At 44.2% G+C, this 15074-nt stretch overlaps 1 protein-coding gene across 6 annotated transcripts in view; it reads left to right on the top strand.

Annotated features, from left to right (window-relative positions):
• LOC147336975 (protein NLRC3-like) overlaps positions 1–15074 on the top strand; it is a 465583-nt gene that overhangs the window by 435366 nt on the left and 15143 nt on the right. For 2 of the 6 annotated variants that reach the window (XM_086287153.1, XM_086287151.1), the window contains exons 1-5: positions 7792–8191; positions 8276–8377; positions 10609–10687; positions 12665–12869; positions 13021–14818. The exons of 1 other annotated variant lie outside the window; for it this stretch is intronic. In XM_086287153.1, coding sequence (XP_086143279.1) covers positions 8103–8191; positions 8276–8377; positions 10609–10687; positions 12665–12869; positions 13021–14818 — 2273 coding nt within the window. In that variant the 5' untranslated portion in view covers positions 7792–8102. Of the gene's footprint in view, positions 1–7791; positions 8192–8263; positions 8378–10608; positions 10688–12664; positions 12870–13020; positions 14819–15074 lie in introns of those variants that run through there. 3 more of the 6 variants (XM_086287154.1, XM_086287152.1, XM_086287155.1) reach the window with 3 other exon arrangements.

Below are 15074 nucleotides of genomic sequence, written 5' to 3'. Positions count from 1 at the left end.
TTTTCATTCCAGCCATGTGCACTCATCAGGGCATCAGTGCTGCCGTAGTAACCACACTAACACTTCCTTGCACCTGTTGAAATGGCCTCAGTCTGATCGTGCCCTGAACAAACTCACCTTTAACATCCCACACACGGACTAAATATGTGCGTGTCAATAACACGTGACAGGAGAACATGCTGGTTGTCTGTCATGGGGCTGAATTAGAAACAGAGCAGGAACTACAGTTTGTCAGATTAAGACTGATCAGGTCCAACATCCGCTCCCAGCACTGATTTACACGTTTGGTGTCACATTGAAGGAAACGCCTACTGGCACAACCTGCATGTGTTAAACTGCTCCTGCGTGTAAACAGCGTGTCACTTACGGCTTTTTGCATCACAAGGACGCGCACTGGCGTCTCAGGGTGACTCAGATGTTTGCTGAATGAGGTGTAGACCGGACTAGGCGGGACTCATTTCACCAAAACACGAGCTTTTCCACCCACCAGTGTTTATCTGTGTGCTTATTTTAAAGAATTATTCCATCGTTATCAAATACGAAGCATTACACGCACGTCGCGCCGTTTCTGCTGAGTCAGACACCAGTGCTCCCGTGTGCTGATTCTCGGGTCCATCTTAAACTGGTGTGTTTGCGAATGAACTTCGGTAAAACGTTACAACGTTACCGGGCGCGCAGAGGGTCTCGGAGGCGTGTCGTACCTGTCGGGTGGTCGCGGGCTCCTCGTTCCCGGTGGGTGAAGGTGTTTCTCCTTCAAGCGATGCTGGGGTGACCGGAGAAGAAGCCATGTCCCCCCGACATCACCTCTCACTAAGCGCCGCTCCTACTGTGACTTTCCTCGGTGTCCTCCAGCGTGCAATACGCTGCCTGGCGCAGTTTGCACGGACGGTGGACCGGTTGCGTCGCTCGTCTCCTGCGCGATCAAAGTGAGTCTTCGGCTGCACAGTGCAGCCACTGTCCCTCCTCCGGCCGGCGGACTAGTCCAGGCGAGGCGGATGACGTTGTCCCGGGTCTCGCTCGCTCTCGCACATGCAGGACTTGGCCCAGTCTGTCTTCTTCTGCCTCACTCTGCGCTCTGCTTTTCACTTCATGTCTTTTTGTTTTGTAAGGTGGCTAACACGATCACTCCTCTTCTGCCTGCAGGACTCTGTGACTGCTCTGTGCTGTGGCAGCACACTCCAGCCTGATAGTTCATTTTACAGCTTTTGACACTGCGACGCTCTCCTCGGCTCGACAGACACAATCTCACCATGTCGGCACAATATACTGAGTGCAATCCATAACATGATTTTATCTCACTGTAACTTTGAAATCGACCAAATGTTGCGTAAATGACGTGTCACGTGACTTGAGCACATGCACACCCCCTGTCCTCACAGCAGACATTCATCTTAGCCCCCCCCCCCCCCCCCCCGTGTTTTGAGATCATTGCTGCAACAAAAAGTTGCCACACATATTTCTACATGAAACGTACTGAATCAGTTGGCACATATTTAATATATATTAAATATAATATAATGTTGTTTTGTTGAGTGGCTGAAATAAAGCTGAATCGCATCACAGGAACGACACAGCCCTGTTCCTCCAGGCTGTTAACCTGTGAATCAGCAAACATGTATGATTTATTGTCATTCATTTGCTGAACAAACTTTCCTCTGAACTTTGACCCTGAAAATTCAATTCCATTTTATTTATATAGCGCCAAATCACAACAAAAGTCGCCTCAAGGCGCTTCATAGGTACAGAGAAGAACCCAACAATCATATGACCCCCTATGAGCAGCTCCCTAACCATGGATTGGAGAAGAATGTGAGATGGTAACAATGAGAGCTCAGGAGATGGCAAATACACTAGAAGAGCCACCTTTATATCACGCTGAGCTGAGGGTTTGTCAAGCCCAGCTCAGATTTTCAGGAGAAAGGTGATGTGAACCAAAAGCAGGAGGAGGTCATCACTGCTGGACCGAAGGCTAAGAAGGAAGAGCTTCTGCTGTTTGCAGTGTATACTGCTGTGGATGCTGTATCGTGTGACATGCACAAGATGTTTCATTCAGACTGAACTCTTTCTTTGTAGTGTTTACCTGGAGAAGATCGGAGGGGCTGGCTAAAATGATGAAAGCTCGAAGCAGATTAGAACACCGCTTTGAAAACTTGTACGTGATGCTGTGGGGTTGATTCAGTGACCTTGTGGGGCCATAACAGACAAATGACAGCAGTGTAGTGGATCAAATAAAGAGTGATGATGTTATATTTGTGACTGTAGCAGGACCAAGGCTCAAAAGGTTGCAGGCGTTGTTAATTGAGCAGAAGATGGACGGCATCAAGCCCTCTCCTCGACAGCTACAGGATCACAGTCTGCAGGTTCAGTTATGCAACGTTTTAGCATCGATGCGTGAAGTTAAGAGCAGACAGGGAGGTTATTTTTGCACTGGGCTGGAATGACTCAGTTTACCTGTCAAAGGCTATCACGGCTGGGAGAAAACCCTCAGCATTAGTAAAGAAGGACCACGGTGGCCTCTGGGTAGAAACACTGCAGAGTTCATGTGGATACGCTGCTGCATTAGGTCAGATAGAAATATCATAAAGCATCATTAAGTAAAAACGTTTATTAAGAACAAATGTTTAAATATTGTTAACGTGTTTCCCAGAAACATCTGTAGAGACAAAGAGCTTTCTGTTGTTGCTTCGAGGAAACAAGCTCTTCTTTTTAGTTTTGTCCTGGTATTTATTCCAGGACGGACTCATCCACTGAGCAGTGTTTGGGTTTCTTCCTTTTCCTCGTTCTGGATGCAAACTATTACAACTCGGGCTTTATTTCAGTGACAATGGCCTTAAGCTGCAATACAACAGGAAGTTACTCATATATAGTAATTTCCCAGACCATATTAAAAATCCATTAACAGGAAATACAAATGATGGGACAATGCCACAGCATGGACATTAGAACAGTTGGGAAAATTTACCTGGAAAAAGGTGAAAATGAGGCTTCATTGAACTGGAATTACAAAGACCAGGAATGTGAGATCCACCAGCCACAACTGAGGGTTTTTACACATCATATCCTCAAAGTAGAACTACAGTGATCAAAAGAATCGACTTTAATGTTATTCTTTCTTTATTTATGTCAGATTTAACCCCCCAAAAAGCTTTAATCTTTAACTAGTCTTTGGACGTAGCTACAGTACGGTCAGGTTGACAGTTTATGGGTAACATGTGGCCACCAGGCACTGCGACACACTTCCATGTTATATTACCTTGGCGTCCCGTAGGAATACAGGAGAATCATGTGAGGAATCTAAGAGTTGTTTCTTAATTCAATTCAGTTTTATTTACACAGCACCAAATCACAACAGCAGTCGTCTCAAGGTGCTTTATACTGTAAGGTAGCTCGTACAATAATACATACAGAGAAAAACCCAACAGTCATATGACCCCCTGTGAGCAGCACTTTGGCGACAGTGGGAAGAAAAAACTCCCTTTTAACAGGAAGAAAGCTCCAGCAGAACCAGGCTCAGGGAGGGGCGGGGCCATCTGCTGTGATTGGTTGTGGTGAGAGAAGGAAGACAGGATAAAGACATGCTGTGGAAGAGAGACAGATGAACCGCTGAGTGTTGTCCCGTCGAGGTGGCTCTTCTATGTTGTGCATTTATGGCACCAAACCACAAATGCAAAGGAAGAAAGGGTCGAGGCACAGCACCCAGCTGCCTGACAATATTCAGGCAACGTCCAAAGCCCCACAAAGGACCTACCCACACCCCACTGGCCCCGCCCAGATCAAGGAGCTGTCACAGCAGACAAAAATGTGAAGTCCGCACATAGTCGCCATGGCACCCACCAACCCACCACACCATCCCCCATGGAGCTACCAGGAGAGGCATACTGGCCCACTGAGGATCACAGAGGAGCAGACCCAGGGGGGCTGACAGCACAGCCCCCACCCACCAGTCGTGCAGCTTATTTTATCTTGTCAGCGTGAGCCCCACCTAAAGGGGACAGAGGGATTAGTGAGTTGCATTAGTGGGGCAGGAGAGAGTGAAGCAGGGGAGCCAATGTCACTGCGATACGACTCCTCAACACCATCCAGCCTGCCCCACCACTCATAATGAGTCCTGCTGTGCTCTGTAGCAATGATGCATTTTATGTGTGTGTGCCAGGTTAGTGCTGTGGATTCAAAGGACCACAGTTCCACTAAACAGGAGATCAGGATAAACCCCAGTAACCAACCCTGCCCCCGCCATCACATATTCTCAATCCCAACAGAGGCCAGCCCCACAATGACATGCCACACGTGATACACAGCCAACATTACTGTTATAATTACATCTTTATTACTTTCCTTTCAACCTATTGATTTTGCACCTTAAACTTTCTTCGGTTGCTACAAGCCACAAAGTCCTATATGGTTTGTCTCTGTTGTGTGGAGGGCTGTTTTTAAGAGCTCAAAAATGAGTGTATCAGAGTCAAACAGGCAGCACAGTGGAAAAGTGGTTGGCACTGTTTCCTGACAGCAAGAAGGTTCTGGGTTCAAATCCAACATCTAAGCTGTTTGCATGCTCTCCCCATGTCTGGGTCCTCTCTGGGTTCTCTGGCTCCCACAGTCCAAAGACGAGCAGTTAGTGGGGTTAGGTTGATTGGTGTATGTGCCCATGAGTATGAGTGTACACGGGTGTTTCTCTGTGTTAGTGACAGTCTGACAGAAGGCTGCATCCCTCAGCCTCATGTGGGCTGTGTAGCCCCTTTACAACTGCAGTGAGAGCTCAGACCTGTTTCTGGTGGGTGGTGGACTCCTCCAGGGCTTCCCCTGATTCCCCTTCTGCCACAGAAGACTGTGGCCTCAGAAACTCATATCTGCTTTTTGCAAATGAAGCGAACCTGTTGGCTTCATCAGCAGGGGCGGATCTAGAAGGGTGGCATGGGGTGGCAAGTGCCACCCTAAAATGATCCCTTGCCACCCCAAGTGCCACCCCAGTTTTGCATATGACAGTGTTGTTTATTAAAATAAGTTTAACAGTTTGAGCGTAGTTACAGTCAGCAGTGAATATAAATGCTAGAACTGGATATATTCCATAGTGTCCCCCCCTCCACATTAACAAATGGTTCAGCTCATAGCAGGACGGCTTTTTTCTTGTTTTCAGCAGCAAGTGATGCTTATGATTGTGCCAGAGCACATTTTGAACAACACCATGGGAATTTCTGATTTTACACAGGTGGGTGGATGTTACACTGTGGAAATGAAGGAAGGTGAGTGCTATTTTAAATGGTTGTAGAAAATGAAAAAACAGCAGGTGTATTGGCTGCATTTTTAGATAAATAGTTGTATCTGTTTACAAAATGTACAATTTATATTTGCATTTCAAGTTATAAACATTTACCCAACACGTCTGTGGTTTTTTTACAGTAAAAAATACTGCTAGGATTTTAGGTTCTTTGTGTGATTTCAGATCAGTAATAGTTACATTAATAGTAATAGTAATACTAATGCAGTATGTCAGTGAAAAAACAACTAAATTCAGTTGAGCTGAAAAGATACCAAACAAAGCAAGAGGAGGAAAAAATAAAATGAAACAATCTGAGGGTGAAATACAAACGTAAACTCAAAGGAGTCACAAATGTCCGGTTGTATTTCAGACCTCAGAGGGTGAATCCAACAAATCATGAAAAATGAGGTTTACATGTTTGTTCATGACGGTGCAGATTTCTGACATTTTGTGTCATTTAAGCTGCAACAATGTGACAGTTTTCTAACAAAAACAGTGAAACTTAAGTTAGACTTGTGTTTGTAAATGAAGCGCCCCATGTTGTGTAGCTTTCTGGAGTTTATACTTATTGGGCTACATATGTATTTAATATACAGGCTGTACAGTACATAACATCAAAACTCACATGTTTCATGTAACTAAAGTGTGTAATCATGTGGGTACAGACAATAATTAAGTTATAGACTATATTTATATGAAAAACGTGCATACTTACTGCATTTGAATCATTTTAACCACATGTAACCACCTGCATATGTGTTTGGGGGGAAAAGGCTTTGATTTTGCCACCCTAAGAAAATTTCTCTAGAGCCTCCCCTGACCATTTCACAGGATTTGCATTTAAAGATGCAACAAGACTAAAATGGTTAGGGTCAGGAGGTCAAAGGTCAGAGCTCCTGTGGGTCTGAGGGCGGCCTCACGCTGGAGAAGGATGAAGGAGTCTGACCTGAGCCAGTGTTTGACATGAACACATCAGCACTGCTGTCAGTGAGCCTAACGACAGCCGTTAGCATCATTTCAGTGTTTCAGTCATAAAAACACTTCCTGTCTCTGTGGTGGTTACAGTGACATCATGCAGTTTGTGCTTTGACCTCCAGAGGGCGACAAATCAGCACAGACAGAGAGCTCCATTCAAACTTTGCTGCCATCAGGAATAATTCTTCAAATATAATCATCAGTGTTTGAGCAGTTATGATATCAGGGACAATCTAGACATGTGTGACAATACTGAACATGTCACATGACACACCTCAAACATCATGTGATCCACTCTCAGTCTGCACTTTCATTCATGACTTCAACAGGTTGAAATGAGCTTTGAAGAAACATTCAGTGAAATAAATCTTTCATGGATTCATGTGAGCAGCAGATGAACTTTGTACCAACAACATCTTCAATAACAGAGTCTGAATGAAGCTCAGGTGTTGATGCTGCTCACTGATTGGACGCTTGGTTTCAGCTCTGCTCTCAGTCTTTACTGCACAGGTGAAGGTAGAAAGTGTGACTGGATCTATAGACTGGAAACAGAGAAACATGCTGAACATTTGAAGCTTTGCAGCAGAAATGTTCATGTTACAAATACAGCAGAGCTGATCTGGGATCAGTGTGTTCACACCTGCAGCTACAACAAGGTTTCATGTCTCCACACGTCAGCATGTGAACTTTACTCTGACTCAGTCTGAGCAGTCAGACGGCATATTTTTAAAGTTAACACATCAGCACACACAGAGCTGAGCCCCTCCCACCTGTGCTGAGTTTCAGGTGGAGCCCCGCCTCCTTCCAGGAAGCAGCTCACCTGTGTGTCCGTGTTTAGTGTCCAGGTGTGGAGTGGAGCTTGTTGTTGGTGTGTGAAGAAACTGTAAGTTTGCTTTGTTTCCTCCTTTAACAGTTTGTCTTTAGGAACTTTACTGTTTGTTCAGCTCGTGTTTGATTTCTTCACACAACAAACTGTGTGTGTTTGTATTTCCGGTCTCTCCATTAAAGTCAGTGTGTAATGTTTCCTGGCTAACATCAGCTGTGTGCAGCTTAGTTCAGCACAAATCTGCCGCTCCATAGTTCACGGTAACGGACTCACAGCTGGACCAACGAGGCCGAGTGTGTCCGCCACTCTGAGCTACGTTCGTGTTTGTGTACTTGTAGTTTGTACTTTGAGTTCACTCAGAGCCCACAGAGGACGCAGCGTACGTGATGACGTCACAGCCCTTTACCTCCTTTACTGTCACTGTGATTAATATTTACACACGAGACACCTGCAGAGCTCTGACGCTGAGCTAGCACACAGCATGCTAACGCTAAGCTAACACTAAGCTAACACTAAGAGTTCTTACAGACACGAGTTAAAAAGCTGCTTTTAGTTTGTGATCAGAGTCCAGGACTGAGAGCAGCAGCAGAGCTGATGGATGATGAATTACTGGATGGAAGAAGCTTCTCATTAGCAGTGAATCAGTGTGTGTGCAGTTCTCTGCAAACAGCAGGAAGAATTAGTGTGAAGCTTTAACTCTGCTGATCCTCTTTGAATCCTGGATCAGCTGAAAGGTTTAAAATGTTGTTCACACGTGTTGGACTGACTGAAGCTTCCAGTCACAGTGAATCAGTGTGTGTCAGTGAATGCATCGTGTGTGCTTCAGGCTCCATCTAGTGGACTGATAGCAGAGCAGCTGATGGCAGCTTCCTCTGCCTCACACTGCTGTCTGACTGCATCCAGCTGACACTGAGATGAAGCAGGAAAGAAGCAGCTGATATTTGGACAGCACACATGATGAAAGGAGGATTTCAGCTGATGTGCACATGAATGATTTGTGTTTCCTCTGCAGGTAGAAAGTGTGTGTGAGCTGAATTGAGCAGCATGGATCAGTGTGAGGACAGAGAGGAGGGAGCCCCTCCCTCTAAAAGCACTCTGTGTGGGGAACATGAGAGCCAGACCAAAGCTCAGAGGTGAGATGACCATCTCTAACTGTCCATGACTCTTCTCCATGTCACAGCTCAGCACTCACATCACTGCTGCATCATTATTCACAGGAACCAGCCTGGACCTCCACCCAGCTCTGTGTCCTTACAGAGTGACCGGTCTAAAGATCTTCCCATTGGTTTTAAATCCCAGCCTGTGTCTGCTGCAGAGAGGTGAGCTGTTAGCAACATGAACTCTTTGATTAAACTGCTCGATGTTGTTGGATATAAACTACAAACACGTCGTTCCCTCAGTCCCATTTAAACTGTCTTTTAAAACAAGCCTTTGGTTTCTAAACAACTGAAAACCCACTTCAGCAAACAGGAAGTGATCAGAGCGTCCGTCCACTTCCTGTCAGGCCCTGCAAACATTTCATATTGAAGAAAAGTACCTGACATCTCACATTTTTACTCCACCACATTCAACCATTGTGACATTTTACAGCATGAAACTCTTGTCACATGACTCCTGTTATGTTATAGAGTCATGTGACCACCAGGGAGGGATTTGTATGGATGAAACACATTCAAATCAATCTGATTCATCAATGGAAACATTTTTGGTGTAAATGCAGCAACACTGAAAACGCTGAAGATAAAAACACAACAGATGAAATATGAACAAATCGAGGCTTTGAATACACGTGTGTGTGTTTGAGACACAGAGATAAATGGATTGTGTGTCTGTCCTATTGCTGCGTGAGGGTTTTATTGTAGATTTTGTGCGTGTACACTTTTGACCACGAAGGTGTTGAAAGGGCGTAAAACAGTTGGAGGCACCAGAGTGAACACTAGTGCTGTCAGTAGATTAAAACATGACTAATTAATGACACAATCTTCTGTCATTAATCCTGATTAATCACAATTACTTGATCAATAGCTGCAGTTACATTTTTCCAACTTTATATTTAAGCCTGTAACAGACGTTTACACCATATAATGAAGTCAATGCAGAATAAACACAAAGAATGTTAAACGCTTCAATTCAAAGAGACTTTGAATAGTTTTCAGTCTTTAACTCAGCTTCTCTGCTGTAAATACAACTTTGTAACAAACATATATACTAAAAGCTAAGTGTGCACTAATATATAATAATATATAATCTATATTACTGCTGTTAATGAAAATGTTTAATCAGACTCATCACAGGGTTACTGTGGATTAATTTGGATTAATCACCATTAAACATCATTTTTAATGTAAACGAATCAAATTTCATTTCATGAGCAAACAGACTCGAGAGAAAAGGGCAAATTTACACACTTAACATGTTTATTGAACATGTAAACATTGATAAACCTCCTGAATGAGCCGACCCCCCCAGGGACAGTCCTGCATGCTAATGATGGGCTCTGCTCTGTACCTGCAGGATTCTGTCAGCCACAAACTCCTCAGCTGATCCTGAATCTGAGCCCATCTGTCAAACAATCATTTTCTTCACAGGTCTGTGGAGGTGGCACTGATCCTGCAGCAGTCTAACACTCTCTGTCACTCTTCTTCAAGTCTTTGACACGAGGAACCAAAACTATGTTATTAACAACACTAACAGGTCTGCAGTTTGTCCACTTGGCAGTTGTGTCATCAGTGCTTTGCATTGTTGTGATATTTTAAGCTGGAAGTGCTTCGGTGAAAAGAAAATTCCTTCTGTCACAATGTGCAGAATCCTTCATGTTGGTCGGCTGGTCCGTCTTGTTATTTTTTTAATGCTCAAACTTTCCATCGAGAGGTCAGTGTGTGTTTGTCATCTTCCATATTGAGCTGATTGGTTCAGCTTCCGTCACTAACAGATGTGGTGCACATCTGCACGTGTGCAAAGGTAACTCTACTTGGACAAACTGCCCGAAGTGCGTTGATAGAAACATTTCAGGGATTTTGAGTCGTTCTGCATCCAGATGTGTCGTGTTAAAGGTTTTTATCATGTTAATCATGATAACAGATGAACCCCTAACCCTACATGTTAATGTTGACAGCACTGCTAAATCCTTTTTAATGTTCTTCTGTCAGATCATTGATTAGACTCGACTCCAAATACGAGACTCAGAAAACTCAAATGAAAACTCAAATCAAAGCAATGAGAAAAGGACTTCTTGTGTTAGAATGAAAACATATGGAAGTGGTCAGGTTTCAAACACTCGATGAATCTACTGCACAGTTACATTCAGGGACCTTTGGCCTCCTGAGAGCATTAGTTGATGGTTCATCACAGTTTTCTCAAAGTTTCCTCTGAGCTTCTGCAGCATCATCACTTCCATCACTGATGAAAGAAAGTTCTTAGAAAACAGAAAATATATCTTCAGAATCTGAGAGTCTAAAACTTGACAGACTTGATTCAGATGAAGTTATTTGAGCAGAAACTCCTGGATCTTTATCCTGTGTTGATCTAATCCTTCATGGTTCCTCCACAGAGTGGACCAGCAGAGCTCAGAGGTTCCCAGTGGTCAGTCTGCCCAGCAGCATCAAACACAGCTGGACTCCATATTTATGGTCTGTACATGTACAACAACTACTTTATTATTAATAATAATGCATTTATTTATAGGTCCCTTTCAGAACACCAAGGACTCTGTGGACTAAATGACCACAAGAAAACAAACTTTGAAATCAGACGGTGCAAATGTGATCACAGGGAAACGTTTTAAACATCGAGGCTTTAAACAGAAACCAAAGTGAAACAGTTTGTAGTCGAGATCAGTGGGAATGAAGCTGAATAACTGTTTCTTCAATAACTTTGAGCTCTTAAAAAACAAAAACTAGCTGAAAGTCTGGCTGCTCTTATGAAAAGTACAGAGAAATTATGGGTCGCTCAACACTTGTGCACAATATAGGAGTTTAAATAAATCTGAAGAATAACTCAAAGTCCTACAATCATACTGAGAAAATCATCTACAGCTAACTATCCAAGTGGATTTGTTTAAGACAGCTCCATCTGCTGGTGGCCCTCTGCAGGTGCATGAAAGGGGCGTGTTTATAGTGAAAGTAGTAGAGAAAGTAAACCCCACGGGAAGGAGGAGGACTCTCAGCGGCTTCCAGCTCATATTCAGACATTTGACTTCTCACTGAAAGCAGCAAGTTTGAGTGTCTGTACCTTAGTTAGAAGAGATAACATGGTCATAGTAATTAGAGTTGATTGAGCAATGCTGTCCTTATAATGTAGTTTATGATTTTTATGGACAAGTCCAGTTTTTCTGTAGAGCCTCTCAAGTTGGTGACAGCAGTCAAAGTTCACGTGTAAACCAGAGCAGCAAATCAGGTCCAAATGTGTTGTTCACAGTGAGTGGGATCATCATTGACTGCTATGTTAACCTCCTGCAGCAGGATGTCTTTGGTCAGAGAATGGATAGATCACTAAGTCATTGTTGAGTTTAGGGAGACAGTAGACAGTTGGAGGAGGTTCAGCCAGTTGACACACAGTAGATAAAATAACTGAAGGCAGGAGCAGACACCTGTATGACTTTCCACCTCTCACATAGATTATTGTCCCTGGGCAGCGCCACAGGGCTGGTAGATGTAAACAAAGCTGGAGGAGAGGATTTATTCATCTGAGAAAAGTCACAGAGTTGTGTCTTGATGCTCAATCATCCAGGTACGTAAATCCCAAAAAGCTTGATTCTGTTCATCTGGATGTTTTCAGTGGGAGAAACGTTTCATCATCATCAGGTGACTTCTTCAGTCTCAGCTGACTGCAGGTTTCAATCTCATAAACAGGACATTTGTATGACTGAAACCAGCCCACTGAAGGAACAATGGGCTGGGAGGTCAGTTCATTGATCATTGGTACGCATATTGTCAGGACCATTGATCAATGGTTGTTGATCAATGGTCATGAGTCCAGTTCACAGAGAGCTGCGGAATGGCTGCAATCACAGCATGTAAGATGGTGACAGTTGTACCCTTGGGCCCCTCCTCCATTCAGAGATGGTCTTTCCTTTTCACATAAATGGCCTCCTTGACTCCGCCCTCAAACCAGCGTTCACATTTACTCAGGACCTTCTTGATGTGAAGTTCTTCTGCTTCGCTGGCTGCTGTGTCTGTGGGGATGGTGTTTGTTCTGTGTTGTAGTGTCCTGATGACGCCCAGTTTGTGCTCCAGTGGATGATGAGAGTCAAACCTTAAATACTGATCTGTATGTGTAAACAGAGTGAACCTTTAAGACCAGCTGTCTGTACGATCAACTCAGTCACCTGAAACATCTCCAAGTTTCTGGCTTTGATCATCAACCTGTTGGTAGTTCAGCTCTGAACACCAGTGAAATGTTTCTCCCACTGAAATCGCTGCATTCATATGAACAGCATCAACGTTTTGGGATCATGGAGTTGTGGACAAAGTCTCAGTTAATCAGATAAAGTCAAACCTATAATTGGTAAAGAGTTCGTGGATGATATGCCCCTTGATGGTAAAGAAGTGGATGTTGTGTGGACTAAAGTTCAGAGTGGTGGGTCATTCATAAATATTCTGTTCCAGCTGCTGGAGGACAACATCATCACTTTTGTGAAGAACGAGCTGAAGAAGATCCAGAAGGCTCTGAATCCAAATAAGCCCCAGTGCTTGGAGTTTCAGAGGGAGGATGATGAGCAGAGGAGAAACAGCAGAGAGGCATTTGTGAAGATCACAGTGGACTTCCTGAGGAGAATGAAGCAGGAGGAGCTGGCTGACCGTCTGCAGAGACGTAAGAGGATTTATCTAAAGATTTAAGCTGCTGGATAAATGAGAGACTTGTGGCACCAGTGTGTTCAGTCATTTCTCAGTGGGTCAGAAATTGTCATCAGCATTTTGTAAAATATGATTGTTAAAGTTGTATTTTTATTATTATTATTCAGAACTTCCAGCTGCTGTTTGTCATCGTAAACTTAAGTCTAAGCTGAAGAAGAAGTTCCAGTGTGTGTTTGAGGGCATCGCTAAAGCAGGAAACCCAACCCTCCTGAATCAGATCTACACAGAGCTCTACATCACAGAGGGAGGGACTGCAGAGGTCAATGATGAACATGAGGTCAGACAGATTGAAACAGCATCCAGGAAACCAGACAGACCAGAAACAACCATCAGACAAGAAGACATCTTTAAAGACTCACCTGGAAGAGATGAACCAATCAGAACAGTGCTGACAAAGGGAGTGGCTGGCATTGGGAAAACAGTCTTAACACAGAAATACAGCCTGGACTGGGCTGAAGACAAAGCCAACCAGGACATCCAGTTCATATTTCCATTCACTTTCAGAGAGCTGAATGTGCTGAAAGAGGAAAAGTTCAGCTTGGTGGGACTTGTTCATCACTTCTTTACTGAAACCAAAGAAGCAGGAATCTGCAGCTTTGAAGACTTCCAGGTTGTGTTCATCTTTGATGGTCTGGATGAGTGTCGACTTCCTCTGGACTTCCACAAAACTACAATCCTAACTGACCCTAGAAAGTCCACCTCAGTGGATGTGCTGCTGATAAACCTCATCAAGGGGAAACTGCTTCCCTCTGCTCGCCTCTGGATAACCACACGACCTGCAGCAGCCAATCAGATCCCTCCTGACTGTGTTGGCATGGTGACAGAGGTCAGAGGGTTCACTGACCCACAGAAGGAGGAGTACTTCAGGAAGAGATTCAGAGATGAGGAGCAGGCCAGCAGGATCATCTCCCACATCAAGACATCACGAAGCCTCCACATCATGTGCCACATCCCAGTCTTCTGCTGGATCACTGCTACAGTTCTGGAGGATGTGCTGGAAACCAGAGAGGGAGGACAGCTGCCCAACACCCTGACTGAGATGTACATCCACTTCCTGGTGGTTCAGGCCAAAGTGAAGAAGGTCAAGTATGATGGAGGAGCTGAGACAGATCCACACTGGAGTCCAGAGAGCAGGAAGATGATGGAGTCTCTGGGAAAACTGGCTTTTGATCAGCTGCAGAAAGGAAACCTGATCTTCTATGAATCAGACCTGACAGAGTGTGGCATCGATATCAGAGCAGCCTCAGTGTACTCAGGAGTGTTCACACAGATCTTTAAAGAGGAGAGAGGACTGTACCAGGACAAGGTGTTCTGCTTCATCCATCTGAGTGTTCAGGAGTTTCTGGCTGCTCTTCATGTCCATCTGACCTTCAGCAACTCTGGACTCAATCTGCTGGAACAACAACAAACAACATCCAAGAAGTCTGAAACAGGAGAATCTGCAGAGACACACTTCTACCAGAGTGCTGTGAACAAGGCCTTACAGAGTCCAAATGGACACCTGGACTTGTTCCTCCGCTTCCTCCTGGGTCTTTCCCTGCAGACCAATCAGACTCTCCTACGAGCCCTGATGACACAGACAGGAAGTAGCTCACTGACCAATCAGGAAACAGTCCAGTACATCAAGATGGAGCTCAGTGAGAATCTGTCTGCAGAGAAAAGCATCAATCTGATCCACTGTCTGAATGAACTGAATGATCGTTCTCTAGTGGAGGAGATCCAACAATACAGGACTTCAGGAAGTCTCTCCACAGGTAAACTGTCTCCTGCTCAGTGCTCAGCTCTGACCTTCATCTTACTGTCATCAGAAGAAGATCTGGATGAGTTTGACTTCAAGAAATACTCTGCTTCAGAGGAGGCTCTTCTGAGGCTGCTGCCAGTGGTCAAAGCCTCCAACAAAGCTCTGTGAGTAAACATGTTGTCATCGCTTCATTGTTAAAATCATGGGAAATAAATCAGAAATGCTGAGTTCAAAGAGCACTGTAACATTTTTTTAAAATAGTAAATTAAATGATCATCAGTCACTCGGTAAATATATGGTAGTTTTAATGTTTCACTCCAGCATTTCTAAAACACACTTTGTTCTGTAACTCTTATCAAAGGACAATCCAGACCCAGCCTATAAGAACATGAGCTCTGATGCTTCAGCCCCTCTGACAGG

Source organism: Aulonocara sp. 'chitande type north' Nkhata Bay, linkage group LG3 (assembly GCF_057382095.1).
Source record: "Aulonocara sp. 'chitande type north' Nkhata Bay isolate Kocher_YH1m ecotype deep benthic linkage group LG3, A_spYH_male_GT1.1, whole genome shotgun sequence".
NCBI classification, from domain to species: domain Eukaryota; kingdom Metazoa; phylum Chordata; class Actinopteri; order Cichliformes; family Cichlidae; genus Aulonocara; species Aulonocara sp. 'chitande type north' Nkhata Bay.
This window is presented reverse-complemented; position numbering and strand designations above follow the sequence as displayed.